The 17,713-nt window shown below is 40.0% G+C and overlaps 1 protein-coding gene across 1 annotated transcript in view; it reads left to right on the top strand.

Annotated features, from left to right (window-relative positions):
• Positions 1-17,713, top strand: part of wapl (wings apart-like) — a 103,405-nt gene that overhangs the window by 55,671 nt on the left and 30,021 nt on the right. The window contains 5 exon segments of the mRNA XM_068355025.1: positions 1,470-1,573; positions 2,411-2,519; positions 2,521-2,547; positions 2,549-2,557; positions 11,516-11,758. Of these exon segments, the coding sequence (XP_068211126.1) occupies positions 1,470-1,573; positions 2,411-2,519; positions 2,521-2,547; positions 2,549-2,557; positions 11,516-11,758 (492 nt within the window).

The raw sequence follows: 17,713 nt of genomic DNA, 5'->3' as shown, positions 1-17,713 counted from the left end.
ATATTTTATTGAGAAATTCTAAAAAGAAAATACTTCTTGCCTTTGGCCAGTACTTTATTAGCTTTCGTCTGAATTTTCAGCTTATTTGGTGCCAGGAAATCTTAAAAATAATGTTTATTCATAAGTGCTTGTTAGTCAAGATTTTGTCAGTGACTGTTGTAGTTTTCAATCTGTATTAGTAATTAATCCACTGATTCATCAGGAGTTTGTTATTAATAAATTTTAAAAAGTATTGTAGCATTACTCCAATCTAATACAGTTAAATTTTTTTTAAATAATTAATGTGATCTTGATATGTTTTGACTACCATTGGACATATTTTATATCCTGTGTTTACAAGTTTTTTTCTTATTACTTTGTTATAAAAATGTTTTAAAAGATAAATCTGTACTTTATATCAATGGAGAGGAAATATATTCTGCTATATGATAAAAAATGCGAAGCTCTGGCTTGTGTAGTAAGCTGAGCTAAGTAAAATATCCAAAAAAGGGGACCCGAAGCTTTAGTGGCAAATTATTTGTTGAGGTGTACACACTCAAAGGTTTGAATGGAATTGAATGTTAAGTTTGATTAATTTTCTCTTCATTTGGTACTACTTCATCAGAAAGATGACATTAATATTTTTACATTTTCCCTTTAGTTAGGACTGTTCTTCAGTTTAATGAAGAATATTGTTCCTCTAGTTTATGTATTTTTGTTGTGGAATAGTTTAATGAGACCATAGTGTCTCATATCTGCTTCTACTGCAATTCTATAGTTCTGTATAGGTTGAATGAGGGTGAGAACTGGTGGAAGTGGATATTACTGACATGTAGGTGAGGAGAAAAGAAAATGTAACATTAAAGTATGACTTAATAACTTACTAACATGACTTTTTATATTACTAATGATGGTTAATGCTGCATATAAAGATTGTCCCCCCTCCTTATGTTAGGTAGTGTAGTTAAGTTTTCATATTTTTTATTTTGACCTGACAAGTGTGTTTTGTTTACAGGCAAGTTGAATGTTTCGTGTGTCAGCAGCTTTATTAATACTGTATTAGTTAAGAGAAAATAGCATTTAATGTTCAATGAGAAGTTATTCTAGTACCTGTAATGATATTTTCTGCAATTATTGCCGGTAAAATTAAGAAAATATCATGGTAAAATGTAGAAAACTTCTAAAATAACTACAAATCTTAAATTGGCTATTTCCAGAAAGATTGTCTACTCTTACTTGAAATATTTAAGTTTACTTTATTTCTGTCAGTTTAAATTAATCACATTTTGCTATATAAAGGTAACTTTGGAAATATAGATTTTAGCTTCAAAATCCTGTTATTTTGAAGAGTATATTTTATTAGAAGCTTTAATGAATGAATGGTGGTATGGATTCCTTGGGATTTTGTTCATGGATGATTTGAACTATATTTTTAGCTCTTATGCCATTATAATCATTGTTTTCAAGAAATTTGTTGTTACTCCCTACAGTTCTATACAGTTGTGAAGAATGTCAAAAAGACGCATCAGCTGCAAGAGTCAGGCGAGTTCCAGGAGTTCAATGATGACGTTGAATATTTCTTAGATGCTTTAAGGTTAGTTGGAAGAATCTTGGATTGTAAAACCTTCTGTACTGTACTCCATATATCACAGTTTTTCAGCCATTTTTCTGGTGTTTTCAAAAGTACTTTGGTGTGCAGTGTACCTGTATGCTCATTCTTGTGCAGTGTGCATATACTGTATACTCTTCCCTGAATACATTTGCAGTGAAATTATTAAGCGACGGTAATATAGCTCGGTTTGTCGTAATGTTTCTTATCAGTTCTAAGTTTCATTTGTTAATTTTTTTTTAACAAATTTAAACTGTTAAGTTTATTTTTAGCTGGGTAAAGGTATGCACTGTGTAGTGCTTAATTCTTTCATTATATTGTAGAGATGACATCTATAATTTTTTTTTTAAATTATTGAGGGACAATGTATTGAACAGATACTGCAATATAGGTCAGTATTTTTATGATAATAAAAAAATTCTCATCAAGTAATTGTGCTAGTTGATTTGTTAGGCTAGCCTTAGTATTAATTGGCTTTTTTTAGTTAAAAGTAAAAAAAAAATGCCAATAATAGAATAAGAAATTTATAAAGCATATTTAATGAGGTTTTACTTTTTTACCATATTTTAATTTCATAGCTACATGCATTTTGGTAGTAGCAAACAAATGTTATATAAGGCTAGAAGATTGTCTTTCATACTATCATAAGCCTTTTCATGGTAAATTAGAGTCTTGAGGGTATACTTAATTGCTAGATATGTTTGTTTGTTTGATTACAGTAACATGGTGTATAAATGTTTATTATACTACTTGCTTTTCCAAATGCATGTTTTCCCACATTAATCACATAATTAATTAAGGTTTGGTACTTTCTCTTTTTAGGGCTGCCATGCCAGTATCAACAAGATGTTTGGCTGCATTAAATTTGGCTCAGAAGTGTATGGTACCAGCGTTTCGGATGCACTTGCGGGCACATGGAACAGTTATCAAGTTTTTTCAATTCGTTGTCCGATGCTCATAACTGACCATGTAAGTAGAGTTTGTTCCTACATGTATACAAACCCTTTTGTTCATTATAGGGAATATACTTTCGGTAAAGCTGGAAACTAGACATAAAGACTTATAGCGAGGTATAACCACCACTGCTAGTTAGTCAGGGGCTAGGGTTGGTAGACCAGACCTTGCTTACATACTCACCCTGTGATAGATCTCTTGTTAACAACTAGTTTTGACTTTTTGCTCTTTCAAAGAGCTCTTGGGTTTTTAGGGATCTCGTCTTGGGGGCTTGTCCCGGCCATGAAGGACGTCAATGTGGTACTTTCATATCACCTATTGAGACCTATTTCCATTACCTTTGTCCCCTCTCGTAAAGGTCACTCTTGCTTGCAGGACTTTCCTTGTAACTGAGTGTCCGAAGTAGCCATCTTCCCAGTGGGTAAGGTTTGGTAGACAACAGAGGGAGAGTTCTAAAGGGATTGTTCTCCGAGGTTTTGTTTTCCTTGAAGGTGAAAAAAGTTCTGACTTTGCTCCATTGGCTCTCTCCCTCCACTCCGACTCTACTCGCTTGTTCTCCTCCGCTGAATGGTTGAGTAAGAATTATGGCTGCTTGAACCCCAGACAATCCTTAGATGCGGACTACATTGCTTCCTTTAGCGAACCGATTGTGTCCACTACCGGGGGAGCCTTTCCTATTTCCGCTTATAGCAACTCCTGCCTGGCTTTTGGGTCTCCCAGCTAAGGAATGGTTTTTCAAGAGTACTGCAGCTAAGAGCAGAGGTGACCACAGTTGTCCTTTCCGAGATTCTAGAGGTAATCCACCAACAGTGTTTCTTGTGGCTTTAGCTACTGATCTGTGTACATCTGTTCCCTTTGTTCCTACACCTTCGGCGTATGATTGAGAGCAGTTGCTTCTGGTATTCCTCGAAGCTCCTCAGTTACCAGGGGATGTTTTCTCTCTTTTGTTTCCTAATGCTGGAGTACGAGGGTAACCCAGTAGCTGAATTAGGTTAGTCTTTTAAGCTTGCTGATTGCTCGAACGGGCTGGTGTAAAGTGCCTCTCATGTCTACAAGCGAGGTTCGTCCTCACCTGTGGAGTTCTCCCAGGGTTAGGAACAAGTGCTCGATTTGTTAGGCATTGTTCCAGCTCTTGGAAGCACCTAGATAATGAATCTTGTGAGCTACAGTGAACCCTCGTTTATCGCGGTAGATAGGTTCCAGACGCGGGCGCGATAGGTGAAAATCCGCGAAGTAGTGACAGCATATTTACCTATTTATTTAACATGTATATTCGGACTTTTAAAACCTTCCCTTGTACGTAGTACTGTTAACAAACCACCCTTTAATGTACAGAACACTTAATGCATGTACTACAGCACCCTAAACTAAAACAGGCACAAATATTAAAGGCGATTTTATATCATGTGTTTCCTAAACACCTAAAAAGCACGATAAAAAATGGCAACCAATGTTTTGTTTACGTTCATCTCTGATCATAATGAAGAAACAAACTCATTTAGTGTACACATATATGTATAGGTTTAGTTTTTTGCATCGATTATATTGATTATACAGTACAGTACTGTATGTTGATTTTTTTATTACCAATGTTTTAGTTTACGTATTTTTCTTAGGACTTCCAAATGAAATCTTTTTCTTTATGACGCCGCCTGAAACGACGGCGTGTACGCTCAGTAAACAACCACGCTCAGAACAAACAAGGCATTTAACGCGCATGATGATAGTGATAAATAATGATACAGTACATACAGTATTTACAGTAAAAGCATTTACAAAATATGTTACCTTACAAATATAAAGTATACAGTACATGTAACGTAGCAAAACAGGAAAACAATTTGAGAGAGAGAGAGAGAGAGAGAGAGAGAGAGAGAGAGAGAGAGAGAGAGAGAGAGAGAGAGAGAGAGAGAGAGAGAGAGAGGAGAGAGAGAGAGAGAGAGAGAGAGAGAGAGAGAGAGAGAGAGAGAGAGAGAGAGAGAGAGAAGAGAGAGAGAGAGAGAGAGAGAGAGAGAGAGAGAGAGAGAGAGAGAGAGAGAGAGAGAGAGAGGAGAGAGAGAGAGAGAGAGAGAGAGAGAGAGAGAGAGAGAGAGAGAGAGAGAGAGAGAGAGAGAGAGAGAGAGAGAGAGAGAGAGAGAGAGAGAGAGAGAGAGAGAGAGAGAGAGAGAGAGAGAGAGAGAGAGAGAGAGAGAGAGAGAGAGAGAGAGAGAGAGAAGGAGAGAGAGAGAGAGAGGAGAGAGAGAGAGAGAGAGAGAGAGAGAGAGAGAGAGAGAGAGAGAGAGAGAGAGAGAGAGAGGAGAGAGAGAGAGAGAGAGAGAGAAGAGAGAGAGATATTGTTTTATGTACGTAAATGTAAATTTTAAACAAAAAAAATATGATAGGTTACCAAACATGTAGACTTTTAAAACCTTCCCTTTAACTTAATGCATACTGTACGTACATTACTAAACTATAAAACAGGTTAAAGTAAAAAATAAAGATTGTTACTGTACTCACCACGAAAGAAGTTCAAGAAAAAACTTGAATGACGATGGCGATGAATTTGCTGCCACAGTAGAAATGATGATGATGAAGCTGATGATGTGTTCTAACTGTGCAGTCAATGATAGTATTTTACGTCTCTTCAGACGGAGGTGTCTTTTCCTGGGACACCTCTTCAACTTCTTCAATTTCTTCCGAAGGCGTACTAGCAGGAGGGAACTGGCTCTTTTTTGCGAGGCTGGAAGAACATTGTGATCGGAAGTTGTTGCCCGCTGCTTCTTTTTTCGATCCAAGAGCATCCTGTAGGGAGTCGTGATGTCATCGACCTTATTTGAGAATTGCATCGAGCGAACACCATATCCTCGTCCCACTCTTGTAACATTTCTTTCGCCTCCTTCATATGGTTGCAGACCTTGGCAAGCCGTTCTACATGTTAAGCCCGTTTCTTCGACATTTTCTTGGGGTCTCTTCCTGGGTACCCTCACTCTCTTCCTCACTTGCCGATTTCGTCAGGTCTTCGAGGTCTGCGTCAGTTAGGGGCTGGGAATGGCAGTCTAACAACTCGTCGACGTCTTCAGTCGTCATGTCGCCCAAACCCGTCACCTCTCCAATTATGGCAGCCAACTGCACAGATTTCCGTATTGCAGAGTGTTGGATTTCCGACGGAGTAAATCCCTTGTCGTCGTAAACAATATCGGGCCGACAGCTTCTTCCAGCTCGCATTTACGGTTGCAGGTTTCATCTCTTGAAGTGCCTTTTGAATATTCTGCAGGCACGTGGCTATGGTGTACTGCCGCCAGTACGCCTTCAAGTTGAAGGCTTCATCCTCGTCATCTTGGGCAGCATCCACACACGCCAACGAGGTCCGCCAAGGTATTCTTCGTGTAGAGGGCCTTGAACGCCCTGATAACCCCCTGGTCCATTGGTTGAATTAATGACGTGGTGTTGGGTGGCAGGAACTCAACCTGAACGCCCTCACGCGACAGGTCAGTTGCGTATCCACCAGCGTTATCCATAAGGAGAAGGATCTTGAATGGCAAGCCCTTCTCTAAGAGATATTCATGGACTTGCGGGATGAAACACTGGTGGAACCAGTTGGAGGTCAGCATCTTCGTAATCCATGCTTTTTGATTATGCATCCAGTACACGGGAAGGAGATTCTTATTTTTATTTTTCAAAGCGCGAGGATTTTTCGACTTATAAATAAGCCCCGGCTTTAACAAAAATCCAGCAGCATTGCCACACATCACGAGGGTAACGCGATCCTTGAATGCCTTAAAGCCAGAGGCTTTGGCTTCCTCTTTGAACAGGAAAGTTCGCGACGGCATTCTCTTCCAAAACAAGCCGGTTTCATCCATATTAAAGACTTGTTCCGGCTTGTATCCACCTTCAGCGATAATGTTCTTGAAAGTCTGGTTCACGTAAGTTTCAGCAGCGGCAGTGTCAGCGGAAGCAGACTCCCCATGCAGGGAAACGCTTTTCAGGGCGAAGCGTTTCTGAAACTTCGCGAACCATCCCTTTGCTTGCGGAAAAACGTTTCTGAGGCTGGGAATCAGTGGATGTCCCTGGTTGAGGATCATCTGCATCATCATCATCTTCAGCATGGTTGCCGTCGTCGTCTTTAGGTTCCTTTGCAGCAAAATTCTCATATAAGCTCAAAGCCTTTGTTTGGATGGTGTTCGTATCCAACGCTATGTTCTTCTTCCGGCAGTCGGCAATCCACACAGCTAAAGCACCTTCCATGCGTACGATCGTTTTATTACGCGTTGTAACGACTCGCTTCGCTGATCTGCTAAAGGTGATTGCAGCAGTCTTTCTAATGTTCGCCTCGTCCTTCTTGATGTAGCGAACGGTGGATTCGTTGATGCCAAAATGGCGGCCGGCGGCCGCGTAACTTCTACCATCTTTTAACATGTCGAGAAGCGTAACCTTCTCAGCTATCGTCATCATCCTTCGGTGGCGTTTAGGCTCACTACCAGCCTTACTAGAAGCAGAACGCTTGGGAGGCATTGTAACAGAAAGTTCAACAAAAAGTTCAACTTAAAACAGTCGCACACAGCACAGATTAAACTTCACAAACTTAAGAACGTCTACTCAGCAATACGCGGAAAGAGAAAGTGAACGATGCAGCCCCGCGAGAACTTTGATGCTGCGGGTAGAAGATGCGGGCAAAACACCAATCACAGGCTAGATAACAAAACTTGAGTTTTGATTCGTCATCTATCAGCGCTTGAACCAATCACAACCCGTCTTACAGTACTATGGCGCGTTGGTTACTCATAGAAGATGCCCCCGCGCATACTGAACGTACGTAGATTAAGTACAATACCGTAATAATAATAAATAATGATAATAATACTGTACAGTAATAATAATAATAATAATGATTAATAATAATAACAATAATAATTTTATTAACAACAACAACAATAATAATAATAATAACAATAATAATAAAAATTTACGTACGCTATTTTACGCCTCTCTCTCTCTCTCTCTCTCTCTCTCTCTCTCTCTCTCTCTCTCTCTCTCTCTCTCTCTCTCTCGTACGCTTACAGTATTCGAAATGTGATTTTTGCAACAAAGAATATTATTGGATGCAGTACTGTACTACGTACGTATACATACAAAAGATTCATGGAAAAGAAGCACATCCATTACAGTACACACCATTCTAATATGGTATGACTGCATCTGATTTGCGTTTCATGTTCGATTTAATTTTACTACGTACTGAATTATCATATGATCACATTCTCTTTTCGTGTTTTATTTCTTTCTGTGCTGAATTATATATCATATGTAATGCAATGAACAATCAGTAAGAGCAGATATTACTAATTACAGTATTAATGGAATTACAGGTAACAAAATATCGTATTTGGTTGTCTTCAGATTTCGCGGTATTTTCGAATTTTCCGGAAAATCCGCGATATGTATATATATATGGGTTATGGGAAAACCCCGCGAAGTGGTGAATCCGCGATTGTCGAACCGCGAAGTAGCGAGGGTTCACTGTATAACACTTTGGGGTAAATGCCTCAAAGGGTAATGCCGGCCGACTGCTTGCTGTCTCCGCCTCTCCCATCGTGTCACCAGGGTCACAACGAGCCTTGTAAGCAATAGTCCATCGTGTCAGTGGGGCACAACAGAGCTAATGGAGTTTTGAGAGGCCAGGCCCTTCGGGACCACCACCTCTGCTTTTCCAGCTGTGTGTTAACACACAGAAAAACCTTATTCATTGTTATTCATGCCTCCTAATGCAGGAACAAATTAGACTACTTGACAAACTCCTGGAGCACTGACGAGAGTTTGTCTCTTTCATGAACGAAGAAAACCTTCTGGGCGAGTTCCTCCCTCAGACTAGTGTTTGTCACATGCATGGAAGAACAAAACCTTCTGGGTGAGTTCCTCTCGTAGACGAGTGTTCGTCTCATGTTATTAATGCCTCCTAACAAAGAGCATATACTACTTGACAACCTCCTCCGGGAGCGCTGACGAGTGTTCGTCGCATACATGAACGAACAAACCCTCACGGGCGAGTTCCTCTCTCAGACAAGGGTCTGCTGAAATGAAAGCACTAGCAACACCTCTTCCTTTTCATGAGAGCCCCCCACCCAAACACTAAGTGGTAGCAAGGTGCTTGGCCGAGCTCATCTCCCTATCATACAGAACCTACTGATATTCTTTGTTCTTGAAAGATGTACTCGTTTTCATGCCATTTGGCACCCGGAATCAAACAAATTGGAACCTGGTTCTAATACATTATTAGGTAGTCTTTCTTAGTCGATGGCTGTATTCCTTAGGGAAAATCGTTATCCATGAACCTCCTACCTTGACATAGGTAGTGTTCCCTCAAATGGGCTCCTCCTCCATCCTGGTATAAGGGATACCTGCCAGGTGGTCTCATTTTACAATTAAGTATCGGTCGCAGCGAACCATTCTGCCACACCTGGATCTTTGTTCAGTCCCGGGGTACCCGTCACGGGATTCCTGCCATAAGATTGGTGGAAATATACTATATATGGAGGTAAATATTCCTGTCTGTGTTACTTGTCCGTAACTAGACTTATGCATACAACTACTGTACCTGGTTGACAAGTGTGACTGAATATATGTCTCCAATCTGTCTTTCGGAAGTAGTTGTTTGCGACCGATTGTTGACATACACGACCAACTCCTATTCTAGCAAAGGTAGTTGGTGGACAAGATTCATCATCCCTTTGCAGAGACAATTGCTTGCAGCTGATCGCAGGATTCAAAAGCAATTGACTTGAAACGTTGTTTAATTGTTAAGCAACCCCTTGGTGAGTTCAGGCACTCAGATGAGAGTCATGATCCTGGTTTTTCTTAATTGAAGCATCCGAACCTTTGGGTGGGTCTCAACAGACACAATCCATGGTCAGTGCTGGCTGGCCTACTGGGTAGTTAGTTGACCAGGTAGCTCAGAGTCTTCTGATGGAATCAGAAGGGAAGACTAGTTTACAACCTGTTCATCTTTTTCCTCGAGTCGCAGTACGATCTAGAGCATGCTGGATCACGGTTCAGTGCGAGAAGTCAATGGCAGGTCTCATCTCTTGCCCGTTTTATTGAGGAAGGATGCCACAGAACTAGGGGATAATAAAAGACCTTAGGTTAGGGTCTGATCCAGGGACGGTCCTCATCCTTCGCGCGATGTGACACGTTGTAGTGGTTTGTGGACTGCGGCCAGACGTAGCATGCAGACAGCCTAGTGTCCGAATGCTGACCATACCCCCTCTTTTCACTAAACAAGAAATAAGGTGCAATACACAGATCCGGGTTAAAGGTAAACAGTCAAGAAGAAATGGGCACTGGGCACCACCCCTTATCTTTTTCAAGAGTACGCAGTTCTTTAGAACAAAGGCATAGCTCTATCTGTTTTAGGTAAGATTTCTTTCTTTTACTTGAGCATTAGGAACAAAAAATAATTTACAGTCTGGGACGTAAAACACCCTCTGGGAGAAAGTGTATTGAAAAAGATTAATTCAAATTATTTATTTCAAAAATGAAAAAAATAAAGGTGCCGTAACTACGAATTAAAGTCCTACAATAGACTAATTTTTTTTTTTCTTTGGTAAAAACTAAATTGCCTACACATCGGACACTCCTATACCCATACAACTACCCAATCTTTTCATTACACACCCAATAAATAGAGTGGATTATCCCCTGCTGTCAACTTCCAAGGGTAGAATAAGGCTTTACAATGTAACCTTATGACTATTTGCCAATGTACCTTGTCTTCATAGTACTTTTCTTCATTGTTCTGTATTTATGCAGCGTATAGTACATAAAACTTTTATTTTTTATTATTATTATTATTATTATTATTATTATTATTATTAATAATAAATGCTAAGCTACAACCCTAGTTGGAAAAGCAGAATGCTATAAGGCTGGGGGCCCCAACGGGGAAAATAGCCCTGTGAGCAAAGGAAATAAGGAAAAATAAAATATTTTAAGAATTGTAACATGAAAATAAATATTTCCTATATAAACTATAAAAACTTCATTCATATATTTAACCAACTATAATACTTTTGAATTATAAACCTATGATGGGACTTTTAACTTTTGTGAAAAGGGCTTATTCAGAGACTTTATAATTTTTGCTCCACAGTTAAGAAGATTATGAAATATATATTTGATGGCTTGAAATACATGATCCCTGTGCAATTAGATACACATTTTGCATTCACAATTTCCTTAAAATTTTCATTCTTACTGGAATGACTAACTTACCGAGTAGGTTTTTGGTTGGAGTCTTTAGTTGGGAAGGTGTGAGGACTTGAACACCCCCCCCCCACACACACACACACAAACACAAAGAAAGGTAGGCAAGCAGAAAGGACAAGGTTCTTCACAACCAATGAAAATTGATTCAAGTTGCCTACATCTTTATCATATTTCAGTGTTGTTTTCCTTGTGACAAGGTTTAGATATTTACACAGGTCAAGAGAGTTTGATATCTGGAACTTATTCGACAGAATTTTCATGTTAAGCTCTTGACATATTTTTAGAGAACATTTAGAAAGGATCGATTTCTATAGAGATTGCATATAGCATATACTTCCCCTATATAATAACGAGCAATGTGTCTGACTATATATATAAATATATTTGTCTGGCTGAGCTGTATTGCCAAATGTATAGCTACTCGGTCTCTCCCTGTCCCTCGGGTAGGGGAAGAGGGAGTAGTAATAACTTGAGACGTGGGTCCCTTGAGATACTTGGAAACCACAATCCCCCACAAATTTCCGAAACTGCTGTGTTGTAGTTGGGAAAGGTTGAATGTGTGCGCATATCTATCTAAATATTTAGACATTATTTTTGACAGCTCGGATTCACTAGTGTATATATATGTGCCTGCAGGGTTCTGTCATAAAGTGAATAGAATAGATTTTATGTTGAATGACTTTAGTTACAAGATTTTATAATAATCTTATCATTTTTGGAATTTCTGACCAACAGAAATTGGCCATATGTGCAGCAACTGTGATGTTTACGTTATCACAAGATCGCCTAAATATGGATTTAGACAGGGACTCTTTGGAACTGATGCTCAATTTACTGGAATCTGATGCTGAAAGCTCCTCAAATCTCTCTCCTGGAGACAAAACTATGGTGGAACAAAATAAAAAGAAGATTCGTGAGCTCTGCCGTGATATGCAGAAGAAGGGTCATGCAAAGCATTTAAATTTGGACAACATTACCGTAAGTTACTAATTTGTATAGAAATGTTATAGCATGATGTTTATGTTTATAAGTTTGGTATACTTACTTTTGAAGTTTTAACTCATATTAAAAGCTGGTTCAGGTTTTAACTATTTATTTATCTTGTATTTTCATGGAGCTTTTAAATTTGAATTGTTCCTGCACATATACAAACCATTATTGTTTACCTAGAAAAATAGATGACAGCAAAGCTGGAACACGGCTATTTTGATGAGGTGTAAACTGACAGGTAGCGGGGAGGCGACCACCCCCTGCCGGTTCACTGGCAACCCACTAAGATTTCAGCCGTCGGTGATTGCACACCTCTCACTGTCTGGAACTATTTTCGGCAAAATTTTTCTAATTCTGTAATTTTTTTTCTTTTCCAGCGTGTTAGCTTTATTTTGGATGCCACCTGTTATGCTTAAATGTCCGAGAATGATGCCCAAGATCTGCGGTACTTTCATGAGTGTCCAAAATGCTGAGGCATTACTTCAAAGTGTCACCCACTTACCAGTGGGAGAAGTATGGCAGGAGGAGGAAGAAGCACCTCATGATGAATTCTTCACTTTGTGTCATTATTGAAACTGAAGAAGGCCCGGGACGCTTCTTCCTTCTTTGTTCTTCATTGGCTTCCTCCGGGAGCCAATTGAGAAGAATGGTGGCTCTTCAACTTCAGGTCCAGCCCTCAAGTAAGGGGGTCCGTCCGTTTCCCCTAGTGAAACGCTAGGACCACCTTCTCCTTCGTATGCTGGTGGCCCTCCTTGGTCATCCAAGATTACAATTTGGACGAGAAGCTGCAGTGATCCCTCGCCTTCAGATGCCTTCCAGAGGTCATCACCCTGCCGGCGTCTGCCCAGAAGTTTCTGGTGGTCACCTGTCACTTGCAGAGGATGATCTTGATCTTGCCTCCATGAATCCTCTGCCCATCCTTCTGAGGATTTGTCATCTTAACGAGTGGATTACCCTTGCGCTTTCAGGAGTTCTCCTCCTGCTGAGCATTTATCTTCGGAGCATGTTCACCTCGTCGCGATTCTTTCTCTCTGGAGGAGGATCCTAGACCTGCCCTTCAGAGGGGGTCTCTAAAGGATGATTCGATATCGACACAACCTTCTCTTGGACCACAACTACCTGACCTTTGCCATTTTGCTCTTCTAGACGATGAACTTCTTCAATGAGTCATGCTCATTCCAGTGCCTCGCCTAATCCTGCTTTTTGCAGATGTTGAGCTTTGCCTTCATGAATGACTTTTAGGCGACTCTACCTCTCTTCCTTATGCCCGTCATCTGGACACACTTTAAGATGCTCTCGCCAGCCCTCTGATCATCAGGTTTTGTCTTGCCAAGTTTCGTGTGTTGGATGTTCTCCTGGAAGCTCCTTGCCAGGACTCTCAATGCTACTCATCTTCCAAATGTGCTTTTCCTCATTTTTCCTCGGTAAAGAAGAGCTGTTTTAGGGGTTCACCTTATCACATAAAGGTTAACATCTGATCATCATAAGCGTTTGGTGTAGAGCAAGGTTTTCGCAATTCTCCCATTTATGCCAAGCAGAAGGAAATGAAGATATTTTGAATAAGTTGAAAAATAGGTAGTTGTCGATTTACTACAGAGATAGGGACTGAGAGATGTGTTGTAATTCAAACTGGACATACAGTAATGCCTCGCAACACAAAATTAATTTTTTCTGGAGTGGCTTTCATTTCGTGAAAATTTTGTGTCACGAGTCACATTTTACATGTAAATTGCCTAATTCATTCCAAACAATACAAAAACACCACATTAAATTTTATAAAGCTAAAGTATAACCACAATAATACAGGTAGTCGTCGACTTACGACAGAAATAGGGACCGAGAGATGCGTCGTAAGTCGATTTTGTCATGTCAAACTAAAAAAGTGAAGTTTCCGCAGATTTATTATGATATGTTATGATTCGACAATAATCGCGGTCATATTTTATCAATATTTTCTTACTGTCTATCATTATTCCATTTTCTTGTTTCATAGGACATCATATGCTCTATTAATGCATTTTTGTATTCTATTTTTCAATTTTGGAAGCATTTTACCAGTCGAGAAGTACTTAAAATTTTGTTTACCTTTGGTTATGATCAGCTGATCTGAAAGGGCCGCTAGCTACCATATCAAAATAGGCCGTACATACGTATGGCATGTTTTTTTTCTTTTATAATTTCTTAACTTATTAGAAATATCTTCATGATGAATATTATATCAGCGCCAATATGTTACAGGAAATCAGTTTCCATACAGTTCATCCTATGATCTTATCATTAGGTATAATGCGAAATCGTTTGTAGCGCTTTCTCTGTGCGTGTTTGTGTGCTCGCTCTCGAAATTGCATACGGGTAGTTAATTTTCAAAGCTTCATACAGTATTAAATTTTTAGTTCAATATTAAGCCTTCATATTTCATTAGACATTATTGTGTTTGTGATTTATTAAAGCACGTTTATATTTATTTTTCAATTTCTTGATCATATCAATAATCAACAAATACTTTGATTTACTGTCTGTTGGCATCAGCTGATCTCAAGATCACGCTGCCGTATTACGATTACGCGCACATATAGTACAAATAACACTGATTTATATAATTTTAAATATTAAACTTATCCGGTGAATATATAAATAGCTGACGTCTCCGACGGCCTGACAGATTCCAAAAAACTCGCGAGCGATCGCCATGAAGGTAGCGGGTGTGCCCACCAGCGCCGACTATCGGCCAGATACCACATATACTTCTCAACCACTCCAGTTCTTCTCTGTCGGTGTCACCGACAACATTGGGTCCGCTCGCTCTAGACCTCGAGTTTTCTACCGAATTGGTGAAGTACTTGGTTTTGGTTTTATTGCTTTCGCTGTGTTGCATTATTCAATACTATCTTCAAAAGAAATGCTTTGGAAAGGAGAGGAAAAGTTTTTTGCCCTTGCTTTTTTAATCTCTCTCTGGTTTTTCCATAGAGAAAAGATGGCCGACCCTTCCCTCAGTGTACGGAAGTGTGTTAAAGGCTTTTAGTAATTATTTTATCACTTTATAAATTATTGTTGATATTTATAGATTTACCTCTATATATTTTATATCTCACCCGCCTTTATTAGGCCTCTTCGATTAGCTTTCCATTTATACTAAACATCGAGATAAATTTTATGTTTTTCTTTATATGCGGCCTTTACCTATTCTTTGTAGGAGGTCCTAACTTGGAAAACGAAGTTAAACAACGTTGAGCCCATTCAACTTTTATTTGTGTTTAGATTAAAACAGTTGCTCTGTAAGAGTGATGAGATGAATATTTTCAGAAAATATTTTCAGAAATTTATTCTTTGAATAGTCTTCGTGCTGTTTTTCAAAGATGAACTAACGTTTGGTTTATGCTACGCAGTTTGCGCTCTATCGTTACGATAGAGAAAGAGAGAATCACGGTTTCACTTTGCAGAAAGAGTAAATCGATTTTGACGTTTTGTTCATCCTTCTTTCAAACTGAAGTTTTTTAGATACTAATTTAAAGGAACATGTTAATTTTCAATTTCTTAGTCCTTTCAGTTTTTTCCTTTAGTCAAATAACCTGTTATTGACGAAGGGTGAGTGGGCTATTCTCTTGTGAGTGACGAGAGAGAGAGAGAGAGAGAGAGAGAGAGAGAGAGAGAGAGAGAGAGAGAGAGAGAGAGAGTGTGTGAGTGTCCGATCTTTATTCTTGTCCCAAGTCTCTGTACAAGGAGTTTGGGAGCGAGTAACGTTGTTCTCGATTCAGTTTTTTACTCTCGTCCCAAGTCTCTGTACGGGGAGAGAGGATAAAACGTTTTAGTTTTTATTCTCATCCCAAGGCACTGTACGGTGAGAGATTGAAAACGTAGTCCTTAGTGAACTAGTTTTTAGTCTCATCCCCAGTCACTGATCTTTTTAACTTTATATATTTCCGTTTTATTCGATATATATGTATATGTTTATTGATTTTTGCATGTGTGTTTCATTTTGTACTAATGTGCTTACATTATACGACTCATTTCGCAATTATAACCTTTTGATTTAAGGGAGAATTGCGTGCTTCAGGTAGAAATCAGTTTTATTCATGTCTAATGTGAAATTATTAAAAAATGCGATATCAGTGAAGTGCAAAAAACATGTTCTGTGTTGCGGAGGGTTCGTTTGTTCATGCTTGTCACTTGCCTAGTCCGAGACCTCTTTCAGGCTCCCCTGCACCAGGGAGAAGGAATGTCGTAGGACCTAAGGGAGTGAGGAGTGTAAACCAACGAACAGACGATCCCTCAAAGGTATCAGATGTTGCTCGTCAAGCACGTCCTTGCCATAAGACAGGAGAGACGAAGTTTCTCCTCGTCTTCCGATGATTCGTCTCTTTAAAAGCCTGGGCGTAAAGTTTCGAGACGGTTGAAACGTTTATTAGTTCCTTCAGAACAAGTTCAACGTCCTAGCTGTAGTCATCATAAGAGTCCCGTTCATAGCGATGACGTTCATGTACAGACGTTTCTGCCACAGACTCGACGTGACGTTGAGCGGTAGACACCGTAGACACAACGTGACGTCGAGTGTCAGTCACCGTAGTCACGATATAGCATCGATCAGCAGTCACCGCTGTTACTACGTGACGTTTGAACGTCGGCCACCGCAGTCACAGGTTGATCCGAAGTTAAGTGTTTTGCAAGATATGCTGTTAAAGCTTTCTTCTTTAATAGAAGCTTTCGATCCTGTTCCTGTGCGAAAGGATCCTTTGCTTTTTGTACGTCACGGTTCTGGTATACGTGATTCGGGTCTTCAACCTTCTAGACGAGCTTTGTTAGGCCACGCTGACGTTATCCCTAGTGACAGCTTTGCTGTTAAACGAGATGCGGAGCATAAATCTCGATGTAACTTTGATCGCTTTGAACGTCAGCCACCGCAGTCACAGCGTGACGTTGAGCTGCAGACACCGCAGACACGACGTGACGTTGAGGGGTAGACACCGTAGACATGACGTGACGTCGAGGGTCAGTCATCGTAGTCACGATATAGCATCGAACAGCAGTCACCGCTGTTACTACGGGACGTTTGAACGTCAGTTACTTCTGTCATGACGTGTAGTAGAATAACATTCTCTGCAGTCACAACGTGGCATCGACCCTCCAACTTTAACTTCTGTTCATATACAAGTTGATGTAGCCTGTCAGGCTTTTCCTTCACGTCATTCTGAATATAAATCTCCTTCTCGCAAGACTTAAGATTTATCAGATGATGTGCCTTCTGAAGAAGTTGATGACCCCCTTTCAACCAATGTACCTTTGGGGAGTCATTCAGAAGAGGAGTAACCTAGGGTGGTCCAACAATCCCTTGTTTTTTGATTATGAATTTCTTTAGTGAAATTTTGTCCTACTCGTTTTGTAACGGCTGCACCGCCGTCTGAGTTTACTCTTGGCATGACTTTCTTCGACTCCTACATTTACGAAGTCAGTTCTCTCTTGTTCTTCCAAGAGGGCCATGCTCTTACTGTGAGACTGGTTGGAATACAGGAGAAGTTTAGGAAAGTCTGCTTTTGCTTTTCCTCCTTCTTAATTAGCTTCTCGCTCGGGCGTCTGGTGTGACACAGGAGAAGCTCGAGGAGAAGTTCTCGGCTTGGGAGTACCTGCCTTTGCCCAGGGAGACTTCTTGAGCCTAGTGGACTCTCCTCGTCGTCTAGCCATGAGACGCTCCAAGATTTTATGGTCTGCTTCAGAGCTAGACCATCTCCTGTTAGGAGTTTTTTCGAGCGTTTGAAGTGTTTATTTGTTGGATTGGTCCCTGGGAGCCTTAAGTAAGAAGGTCTCTCCAGCTGTCAATGTATTGCTGTACAATTATGTCATGCATGAACAAGGCTATCAGGGATGGCTCCAATGATCTGGCAGCCACGTTCACTGCAGGAACAAGGCTATCAGGGATGGCTCCAATGATATGGCAGCCACGTTCACTGC

This window comes from Palaemon carinicauda, chromosome 31 (assembly GCF_036898095.1).
Source record: "Palaemon carinicauda isolate YSFRI2023 chromosome 31, ASM3689809v2, whole genome shotgun sequence".
In the NCBI taxonomy this organism is placed as follows: Eukaryota; Metazoa; Arthropoda; class Malacostraca; order Decapoda; family Palaemonidae; genus Palaemon; species Palaemon carinicauda.
Note: the sequence above shows the minus strand (reverse complement) of the source record. Positions and strands in the feature narration are given on the sequence as shown.